Here is an 11,455-nt window from a genome sequence, read left to right as displayed (position 1 = left end):
TTTTGTCCCCGCTGTAGGGAGCGCAATTTGGGTGAGGATTGGTGTGGGGGGGGGGGGACAAAAATTGAACGAGGGGATGGTGGGAGGGAGCTGGGGGTGGGTTGTGGATGGTGAAGGGTAAGGGAAGGGAGGGTGCAATTTTCCGCCTAAATCGCCAAACGGAAAATTGCGCGGTATTCATATTTGGGTGGATGTGCACGTATTGAGTATATATTGGGCGACCCGGCTGCTTGCCTCGTGCAGTTTTGTGGCGGTGGTGTTGTTTGCACAGGGAGTGAGCGAGCGCGCTATGGGTAGGACTGGCTCTTGGGCTAGAGCACAGAAAAGTTAACAACAAGTTGTAGAGGCTCGCTCAAGTCTGCAGATCTCGCGAAAAACTGTCTCGACGTCTTTCTATCTTCACTACCCAGTACATTTTCAAGGTACCAACGTTACTGTGTTACAAATGTATTGTTTTTATAATTGTGTTTTTAATGTGTATGCTTATACGAATGTGTTTGGGAAGCTGCATTTGTTGTAAGAATAGTCTACATTCATCACTTACATTTTTTATAAAAATTACATTATATTTACTTGAAATTCATGCATTAAGTTTAAAACATAAAACACTAACTACTATATATATTAGATGTTTTAACCTTTCACTTTGGAACTTTCCAAAATATTACATCTCCTTATTTCTTTAAGATGTTAATGCTGCGATATGCGATTATGATAGAAAATGTCAGCAAAACATAACCCTCTCGTTTGGAACTAAATGTGTTGAAAATGGTGTGCATGATAAATGTGCCGATGCTCCAAACCCATAGCAGAGATATGTATTTGAAATGTCTACACATTGTAATTGTATTTGTCAGAGTATGATAAAATAAGATTTTTTTCCCCCGTAAATGCCATAATGTGTATGGTAACAGGTGAGATGCTACGCTCTACCGGACAAATAATCTAAAATAGCTATTAAACTAACTTTTTATTTTATTTTAACTGTTAAGGCCCACTGAGAAGCGACGTGGTCACATGATACCTCATTGAAGTGGCCGATCATATGTAAATGTACAGCGGCCAAATAATCTAAACGTATGTTTCTAAATGTGAAAGGAAAAACCTGAGGGCCCGGAGAAAAACCCATACAACCACGGGGAGAACATGCAAACTTCAAATATACAGGCGTCAGGGTCGAAATCGAACCCACGACCTCCTGTAGACCAGGCGAGGTAGTTAACATCTCACCACCTTGGCACCCATGAGCTATTTAGGGATGTCTCATAATTCAGGTACACTGCCTGAAAAGTCATGACAACAGACTAAAATAAAATGCGGACTGCCTGAAAATTCAAGACATCTGCATTATATTTTCAGTGGTCAAATTTACCAAGATTATTCGTTTTTGTTATTACCAGGCAAGGATGTGCATAACACTACCGGTTATAGGCGCATGAGATTAGCTATGGAAACAATCCTTGTTTCTGGACTATGAAACTATTCTAATATGCGTGTATTAATATATGAAGGCAATTCCGTCAATTTGTTCAAGTGGATTTACCGTTGTGTATAATTTTCAATGCAAATTTTAATTTGTAACCATTTGCCAGAAAGTTATGTATTTGCATTAACGGTACAGTTCAGTGGCTACGATATATTGGCTGCAATAATGTTTTATTGCATCTCGTCGTAACGTCATCGACTACAGAGTTTGCAATTTAGTAGGATGGCAGGGTGGCGAGTAATAGGTAAGACTTGTTTCTTGTAGCAAGAAGGACCTGGGTTCGATTCCTGACTCGGGCATGATTCTGTGTGGATGTTTGTATGTTCTCCTTTTGTTTTGCATGGGTTTCCTCTGGGTTGTCCAGTTTCTTCCCATAGCTAAAAATGCATACAATGTAATTGGCATTGGTCAAATACCTCAATGCAGAAAAAGGTACCTGCAAATTACTTCATTTGGATTGCACATAGCAGAAGCATCACCCGTAGTGCAAAAACTTGGCAGAAACCTCTTGAAAAAGAGGATTGAGACTCTGTGAGGCTTCCTTGGGTAAATTAAGGGCGTTGTTCTTATTTAGTTTGAAACTTAAAACTAACATTGGGAAATAATAATTTTTAAAGAATCTGGTAGTGAGTTATCAGTATTTTTAAAATGAACATTACAGTAATAACATGAGATGAATACTATAGGTTACATACAAACTTTTAGAAATGAATTGCTCACAATTTCATCCACTAAATTATGGCATTCGCATACTAATTTTAAATGTACGTTTAAATGAAGGCGACAAAATGTATTTTTACATTTCATGAATTCCCAGGTGTATTGTTAGACGTTGGATGTCTGCTGTTTAATCAACATATACAACTTGTTTGCAGATGCAGTGCAGTCCGAGACTATTCATTTGCCTCGCTCTCCTGGTGTTGGCGGCAATCGCAGAATCTCACGGAATGGTTCTGACGGTAAATTGAGAACCCTCGTTCCCCACACTACACAGAGACGCAGATACAAGGTCGCACTAGTACACGTAGCGAAGAAGCTGGCTTTGGATCGCTCGACCACTGCTTCTCTCCATACGTGCAGAAATATTTTGAAGTCTGACACTTGAGATCAGCATTGCTAATGTGGGTATGTGTCATAATCGCTGATTGGCAGTGGTTGAAGTGGGCCGGTATACGACGGTACACCATACCGCCACTGCTCAGAACACCAAACGTATACTGCCACTTTCACAACGTTTCATATTCCTATGCTGTGGTGTTTCTGCAGGATAAATAGGTTTTATACTGGGACATACACATTTCCATTTCGAATGCTGCTGATTGCCTCTCCTGATTTGCTAACAACGCTTGCTGAAAATGCTTGCGCTAAATGTCCATAAACATAGCCTTGCAAGGAATATGAATGGACAGTTTTAGCAAATGTTCCACCTGCTCTCTCTGTCACTTTTGAACTTGTACATGTTTTTTTCCCATCAGGAAAAGGAGAAAAGAGGATGGACGCTGAACAGTGCAGGATATCTGCTGGGTCCCAGTGAGTAGCATACGTTCTTTCAACCGACGAGTTCTCATTTTTAAAAAGATTAAGAAATGTAACAAATTAAGTAGAAGTCATGCACACCTATGCACGTATGTTTAACTTCGTTTGCACTGTACGTAGCCAATTGTGCTAATTGTAGTTGCGGTTTACACCTTAATCACCCAATTAACACAGTGTCCTCAACAGCCAACGACAAGCAAGCTGGATGATCGTGGGTCATTATCACCATCCATATTTTACAAATGTGACAATAAATACAGGGGCTGAATATTACTGAAAGAGTGAAATTGCAGACGTTACAATCTCGCGCACATTTTAATGTTTCGAGTTCATATCGTTAGGAGGAGGATCCTCTGCTCCAACGGCACGTGAGGATGTCATGTTAACGCCACCATGAGATCCGTTTTCTTCCCGTGATGGTGCACAGCCTAAGCACGGCACTATCCTTGTGATGAGATGGAACAGAAAGCATGCGTGTATCTGCAGCAGCTATGGATCAGCATCGAACTCTCAACGGTTTGGCTGGCAAGCGTGCGGCCTTTGAGGAAACCTTCAATACATTCGGTAAATGCGCATCAATCACAGCTGCATCAAATAAATTTGCAAGTGCGATTTTTTTCGTTTTAAGTCGATGTCAAACAAACAAACTAAATATTCACGGAAGCTGGTTCGTAAGTGCGGGTGTTCGTAAGTCGGGTATTTTGCACGTCGAGGATTGCCTGCAGAGTAAGATGGCACAAGAAGCCAGGTCCATTCATTGGGCACTCACGGTATGTTTCTATATCTATAGGAAATCGGACCCAAGCCGAGCTGGGAGATTGATTCCATGTATGGCCAGCACGGCTCCATGGGCTCGAGCCCCGCCCCTCAGTCCCACCCACCCATTCACTCCGTGGTCGTCGGAGGGCAGGGATCTTTACCTTGTTTGGTCTTTAATATGAACATATTACGCCAATCGGGCCGTGTAACTATTTGACTTGCCCCTTTTTGATTCTTTCGGTAAAGTCACGTAGAAGGGAAGTAATAAAATAATAAAAATAAAACATAATACAATTATTCTCACGACGTTTCGGCCACAACGCAAGCAGCCGTCCTCAGGTGATTATTATTTTATTACTTCCCTTCTGCGTGATTTTACCGAAAGAACCAAGAAGATGAATCCCTGCAGTCACGAAAGCTTTAAATCGAAATATTTGACTTGCGTCACAATTAACCGATCCGGTCCTCTATATTGTGCTCTGATATGTACTTGATAATATGGAGTTAGTTTAGAAAGTGCAAAAATAATCTCCCCAAGGTTGTCACAAGGCAAGAACCAAATATTGAAATGATTGAGTTTTGTGCAGTCATTGGCGATTGGGCCGAGGCTGTCACGTGTCCTAGATTCGTGAATTCGCTTCTCAGCAAATTGAGGAATCGCTCGCACGCCATTGATGTGAGCCGTGGCCGGGAATCGGACTCGGATCCCTTTGTGGATAGCGCAGTGTGTTGACCACTGCACCATCAATCCACTCTCAATGGAGAGTGGATTGATGGTGCAGAATACAGCCATGGAAATACCAAAAATTGTTTGTTAGAGCCCACTGGTGTGCATATGTAAGCCTGCAGACTGTTGATTAAATTAATAAATTAACAAATGTTTGCAACACTCGAAGGCCATCAGATGATAGTTTTACCATTATTGGTGTTCGTTAGAGGAGTAAATTGTATTTGCTTACATTGTTTTCAATGTTTTTTTTAAATCAAACTTTGCAATTCCAATATTCGTATAACCTTAGCAAAAAGAAATGGAAAGCCCGAACAATGTATTTTTGACATTGTTTATTTAATATATAACTATCGCAAAAAAGTGGACATGGTTATATGGCTGTAGACATTGTATAGCAGCACTAATCATCACTCGTGACTGCACTTCGTGTGATTTGTATTTATGGATTACGTTTTATTGCGTCAATGCACTGGATACATTTTATCTGCAATCACTTAAAAAGTGTTTTATCAATACATCGCGTAATAATAATTAAGCCAGACATTTCATATAGGTGTATTTTTTTTATGCCACAAGCCATTGAACTGCCCATAAGAAGAATTTATCGCCTTCTTGTAAATCCACTGCCGAATAAAGCCCTTCCCACGCCACGTCTGTCGTGGGGCCTGTTTGACCATACTTCGCCGTGCTGCGCAGTGCAGGCTACTGAAGCAGTTGGGGCCCCAGGACCAGTTCAGATGTCACTTTCCACTTGACCTTAGGCATGGCCGGGAAACTTACTCGGCCCGCTTGGTTCAGAGCACGTTGTGATGACCACTGCATCGCTCCTCCAATGCTCACATATCAGCCCCATGCGGGTTAATACAGTAATAATGTTTTAAAATAATAAAAGATAATAATGTGCTGAAAACTGCCACAGAATAAGTCACGCATGTATTATATTTGCAAATCAAGATAAAGGTGCATCCCTGCAATTGCTTGGTCACGTCACACTTTAATCGACAACATGCGACCAACCGTGACGAACCCATTTACACTGCTGGGTCGACAGAGGCGAGGGGATTGAATAAATGTGCACAACTGATTCAACTGCACGTGCCCAGAGAACGAATCGGCGACTCCTGGATCGCAAGTCCAGTGCGCAAAACCATTGCACCGCTGTGGCAGCGTTCTTATATGCAGGTATGGTTGGTAATATTTTCCCGTGTGCCCTTGGCAGGACAAAAGCCATTGCGGGTGTCGACAGAAGATGTGCTGCGTGCCATCATCGACTACCTTAATTACATGCACATGAAAGGTAAGTGCAATCCATGCTCACCTTTAAGCTATGGCTTTTTATCTTTAATTAAAGCCTTGTGTCACCAACGTAATTTTTCCCAATAGAATGTTCTGTTCGTGTGTGCTTTGGCTGCCATTCGAATTTTGTATCATCCCCGATTGTGATGCTTAGCAAATGCCTACATTAATTATCTGGTGGTTTTGGGGTGGCTCAGAGGTCAGAGTGCTGGTCCGGCACTGCTGAGATCCTGGGCTTGAATCCGGGTTTTTAGTCATCCACGATTAAACCGGTTTTTTGAGTTGAGCCAGGCGATGGCCTGAGGTGTTTTGACTTCATTGGCCCAGCCAACCAGTTGCTTGTGAAGTGTAAAAATCTATACGATGGATTTTTTAGGCAAAGTCATTCCCTGACACATGGACCATGCACTGCTCTGTAAGATTTTAAAATGAACTGTACATCCCATGATGATGCCAATGGTGTAATTGGAATACATTGGGGAAAAAATACCGAAACTTTTATTCATATCCAGTCTAAAGAACGATTCTGATCCTGTTGAATGCAGTCAGGGATGTAAGAGACATTAAGGGGGATCACTCACTCACATGTATTAAATAATCGTGCTTGTCAGTTATTCCCAAACTACTACAGTGCTGACAGCCACCTTGTGAGCACACCCCTCTGTCAGTAACCTGGCCCAGAAGTCGAAATTGATGCAACGGTTGCATATTCAATACATGCAGGTGACCTGGTCCACACAGGGTCACGTGTAAATGGCGATGTGACGATAGTCATCTCGGCACTGTGTTTGCACCGCTTACAACTTCAGCACTTTCAAAGTGACCAAAAATGCACAGGCGTTTTCCCCCACCCCTCCCCCATTTCCGCCACTGCTTGGATCATTCGAGTGTTGTTGTTGTTGTTGCTGTTGTTGTTGTTGTCCGTCTACATTCTTTAGAAGCAAGAGGACTGAGCACGATGCCAGAAGACTTCTTCGAAGATCTCCCGCGGCAGCCCTGATCCCAAACCGCCGCCTGTGTTCGTCCTATCTAAGCACCGAGTGTATAATAAGCTAAAGACTTATATATGGGCCAGCGTATTAATAAGTGTCTCATTATCCTAGCTGCCGTTTGTGCTCTCAAAAAAAATGCATACTTCTTACCATTCGTCTGTGTGTCGTGTTCCAGATGTATTATTCAGTCGGGCGCTGGTGTCTGTGTCGCTGAGCACGATATTGTTACGCTTAGCTCGCCACGATCCCGTGTAAGAATGCACGTCCAAGTAAACATGTAGTTGTGGAGTTTAACCGCGGTGCTGTCGGTCGTGATTTATTGTGTCACTTGTGGTGCGTTTGTGGTCGGTTACCCTGTAAGAACCGGTGCATTCTGAAGTGCCGAGGTGGTGAGATGTTAACTACCTCGCCCGGTATGGAGGAGGTCGTGGGTTCAATCCTCAACCCTGACACCTGCGGTATATTTGGAGTTTGAATGTTCTCCCCGTGGTCGTGTGGATTTTTCCGGCTCCTCCGGTTTTTTTCTCCACATTAGAAACATACGTTGTATAGAGTATTTGCTGCTATACCTTTCCACGTGATAAGCCTCTTCGTTGAGTTTCTGAAAAAGAGCGGCATAGCTCAGTGGGCTTTACCTGGTAAAATAAGAAAAAAAACTCATTTGAATTTAGTTTTAAGTGGGCAGTTGAAATGTGTTGGGAAATGAGAGATATTCTAGATTTGAAGCTTTCGTGACTGCAATGATTCATATTCTTAGGTTTTTTCGGTAAAGTCACGTAGGTAAAACAGTAAAATTAATTAAAGTAAAATAAAATAAAAATCACGACGTTTCGGAGGCAACACAAGTCTCCGTCATCAGGTGGGACCGTGATGCAGCGGATCTGGCTGTGACGGTCCCACCTGATGACGGAGACTTGTGTTGCCTCCGAAACGTCGTGATTTTTATTTTATTTTACTTTCATTAATTTTAATGTTTTACCTACGTGACTTTACCGAAAAAACCTAAGAAAATGAGAGATATACACGCGCACACACACTCACGGTTACTGCTGCCACAGTGGTGCCATGGGCAGCACACCGAACTTGCAATCCAGGTGCCGCCGGCTCGTTCTCCCGGCGCGGCAGTTGATACAATGGTCAAGTTTATTACATCGCCCTCCCCCCGCCCGTCACCTCTGCCCGCCCAGCAGCATGAATGGGTACACCGCAGTTCGTCGTGTTTGGCCGGGGTGAATCGTGGGTGCTCCTCCTCCTCCTGCGAGACGTCTGATCGGTGGTGAAGAAAAGGCCAAACACCCTCCCGTGGTATTCATATTCTTAGCTTTTTTTCGGTAAAGTCACGTAGGTAAAAAATGTAAATTAATAAAAGTAAAATAAAACAAAATAAAAAATCACGACGTTTCGGAAGCAACACAAGCCTCCGTCTTCAGGTGGAACCGTCACAGCCACGACGGCTGTATCTCGAGGAGGCCCTTCCTGCAGCAGTGGCCTGAGCAAGCAATTTCAGAGCTGTACCTTTGCCTCACTACCGTGCACGTACATATTGGCTAGGTACGGTGCGAAAGAAGTTCAACATACATATTAGCCTAGATTTGAAGCTTTCGTGACTGCAAGGATTCATACTCTTAGTTCTTTCGGTAAAGTCACGTAGGTATAAAATGAAATAAAAATTAATAAAAATAAAACAATAAAATCACGACGTTTCGGAGGCAACACAAGTCTCCTTGTTTAATTTTTATTAATTTTAATTTCATTTTTTACCTACGTGACTTTACCGAAAGAACTAAGAGTATACATATTAACCATCGAACAAACGCCTGCAATGCACCCGATTTGGTCAGATCTGGGAAGCTAATGAGGATTTTTAGGCTGAGTCATGTTTGGATGTGTGCCTGCCATGTGTAACAGTGTTCTAGGTGGAGGAACTATGTTGTGAGCAGCACAGTGCGGCAGTACAGCAACATCCATCGTTGTACCGTTCCTGAATGTTCCCTCCGTCTGTGTTCCCTGTGATGGTCAGTGTGGTGAAGTATGGTCTAATAATCCCACCACTCACATGGCATGGGGGGAGGCCCTCATCCAGGAGTAGATTGACAGGTTCGTGCGTGTATTCACATCAGGCTTTTATTGAGTATAGTCGCTCCTAACATGAATATGCCGTAATATATCATTGGCACTTGGAGGAGCTTAAAAATTAGTTTAACATTGAAAAAATAGTTGAGAAAATACACAATTTAAAAAATCATTTGGATGTTTCCACCTACAAGCAAAGCATCTAGTAAATGTGTTCCATTGACCCTAGCTGACTTTTAACAAATGTATATTGTGGGTTTGGGATGTATATGGAATGCACAGTCGTCGAGGTCAGGACTGCATTAAACAGAAGTCTTGAATTGTAGTTCCTACGATTATTTGTGGCCTTCAGTCGTGTGAAAAAGCCATTGTCGCCTTTAAAATGTAAGCACGGTTGAACAAACCTCAAGTTCTGCTGGGCAACATCCACGACACATCTGTGTGAGCACAGAGATAAGTGACCCTGGCAACTCCATGGATTGATCGTTGAGCCAAAGGAGGAATTATATATATATGTCTATATATATTTCTATCTAAAACAGAGTGTTTATATAACTATATATGCACACGTTTACTAATTAATGGCAGTAATGTAATGGTCACACTACATGAGCAAAGAACAGAATCGGAATTTGTATATACACTGGAGGAATCCGATGATCTATGAAGCTCTTTTTCACAGATGTCCAGTAACAGCTGATGGTTGAATGATCTGAGGGTAAAGAAAAAAATATATGTTGCGTCGTGAGAGACGACAGTTGTCAGAGTTTGGGAATGATAATTATTTTCTTTGAAAGATATATTTTCGGTATATTCATTCTTTGTTACTCAATGAGCAAAATGCGTCATTGTTAATGTCAATATTGTTGACGCAGTGTCGGTAAGAGTTACGCAAATATCGGTCTGTATTGCACATTGATCTGAGCTTGAGATTTCACATTTCAATCAGGCGTGCAGCATATAGCTCTGAAACTAAGGAAATGAGATGAAGTCTTGAGCCAATACTATTTACCGGGAATTAATGTACAAAGAGACGATGTTAAAGGACACATTTCACCAAAATAATTAAGTATTAAAACATGCAGATATTGACTCACGTAGAGAGTTGATTTCAAAATAATATACAAAAATATGAATTTGAAATGTTTACTTTTGATATTGCCACTTGCCCTATGGCGCATTTTCAATCAGTATATATATGACTTGCAAGGATTTGTTGGTTACTTGTCTGCTAAATGACCACGGTTCACATCTCAATTCAAGTCTCCTTTCTTTAATCCGGTGTTCTTCAGCCTCCACGATATAAACGTTTGTTTTCAACAATAATGTGGTCACTATGTCTGCCTTCTCTCTTGGCTTTGCAGACAAAAAACGTTGCCTCAAATGATTTGGCCTCCAATATATTGTTTCTGTTGTCAATTATTTTTTTCCCGGCTAGGTAACACAGTAGTCGAGTATGTTGCTTACAATTGTGATGAGTGTGAGTTCAAATCCCTGTGGTGTGGTCAACTCTGGGGTGCATACAACCAAAACTACTCTTTTGGCGAGTCAACAGTGGTTCACATGGACATACTCCTAGATTTGAAGTTTTTGTGACTGCAAAGATCCATATTCTTTTGTTTTTTCGGTAAAGTCACGTAGGTAAAAAAACAAATAAATTAAAAATTACTGAGTAATTTTGCTGGAGCAGTCAACACCTGATGACGATTGCTTGTGTTGCTTCCGAAACGTCGTGATTTCATTTATTTGTTTTTTTTTATCTAGGTGACTTTACCGAAAAAACCAAAGAGTATGGACATACTCGTCCCCACCATAGGAATGTGGAATTAAAAACTGGTTCTGGACTGTATACGGTAGATGACTACAATCCTCCGCTTAAATTAGCGAGAGACCGTTTTGACTTTGACTTTTTTTTTTAATAAGTGATATTAGTTGCATTTATAATGAATACGTATGTGTGTGTGCGCGCGAACACTCTGGGCAAATCCACTGAAATGTCAACATGAACTTTAAAACAAACAGAACACTGCACATCGAGTCCCACCGAGCGTGGCACGGTAGCCCCACGCGAGACATATTTATTACTGAGATTGTACCGCAAGTAATCTACATCGCACACGGTGCTGACACATTTAGAGCAGTGGGACCTCGTACGGACAGACAGCTTCGCGACACGTGCATGCAGTCGCTTTGGTGCGTTGGCCTACGGGTTACAGTGACAACACGCTACACAACATCTACATTCGCACGCCGTATTGGCACAAACCGAGCGATTTAAGCGTCGAGTTTTAAACCTCTTTTACCACTTTTTTTACCACTTACAGATCTTCAACGGTGATCACGCTGATTCACAAACATTTTGAAAAAAATATTATTTTAGATTTTTTTTACACCTTGAAATGGATTATGCGGAAACACAAGTTAAAACTCAACGACCTACCACGCAAATTGGCAGGTGTCACACAGTTGTTAACTGCGAGGACAATGGAAAATGTGAACCGATTGCAATGGACGATATTTACATGGAGTATTTACACACGCGTATGCCCATGAGATATTCCTTTGGAGCATCTACCGGTGTAT

The 11,455-nt window shown here is 41.8% G+C and overlaps 1 protein-coding gene across 2 annotated transcripts; it reads left to right on the top strand.

Annotated features, from left to right (window-relative positions):
• The first annotated feature begins 221 nt into the window (after nucleotides 1-221).
• GAL (galanin and GMAP prepropeptide) lies at nucleotides 222-6,885 on the top strand. 2 transcript variants are annotated; one of them, XM_078858789.1, is made up of 6 exons: nucleotides 222-422; nucleotides 2,362-2,445; nucleotides 2,962-3,016; nucleotides 3,509-3,586; nucleotides 5,731-5,808; nucleotides 6,746-6,885. In XM_078858789.1, exons 2-6 carry the CDS (start codon nucleotides 2,362-2,364, stop codon nucleotides 6,805-6,807), a joined length of 357 nt encoding a protein of 118 aa, XP_078714915.1. In that variant the 5' UTR covers nucleotides 222-422; the 3' UTR covers nucleotides 6,808-6,885. The 2 variants fall into 2 exon arrangements, with proteins under 2 accessions (XP_078714915.1, XP_078714916.1); XM_078858790.1 differs by having other exon boundaries at nucleotides 3,512-3,586; nucleotides 6,746-6,880.
• Nucleotides 6,886-11,455: the final 4,570 nt, after the last annotated feature.

The sequence above is a fragment of the Lampetra fluviatilis genome, chromosome 8 (assembly GCF_964198595.1).
Source record: "Lampetra fluviatilis chromosome 8, kcLamFluv1.1, whole genome shotgun sequence".
Taxonomy (NCBI): Eukaryota; Metazoa; Chordata; class Hyperoartia; order Petromyzontiformes; family Petromyzontidae; genus Lampetra; species Lampetra fluviatilis.
This window is presented reverse-complemented; position numbering and strand designations above follow the sequence as displayed.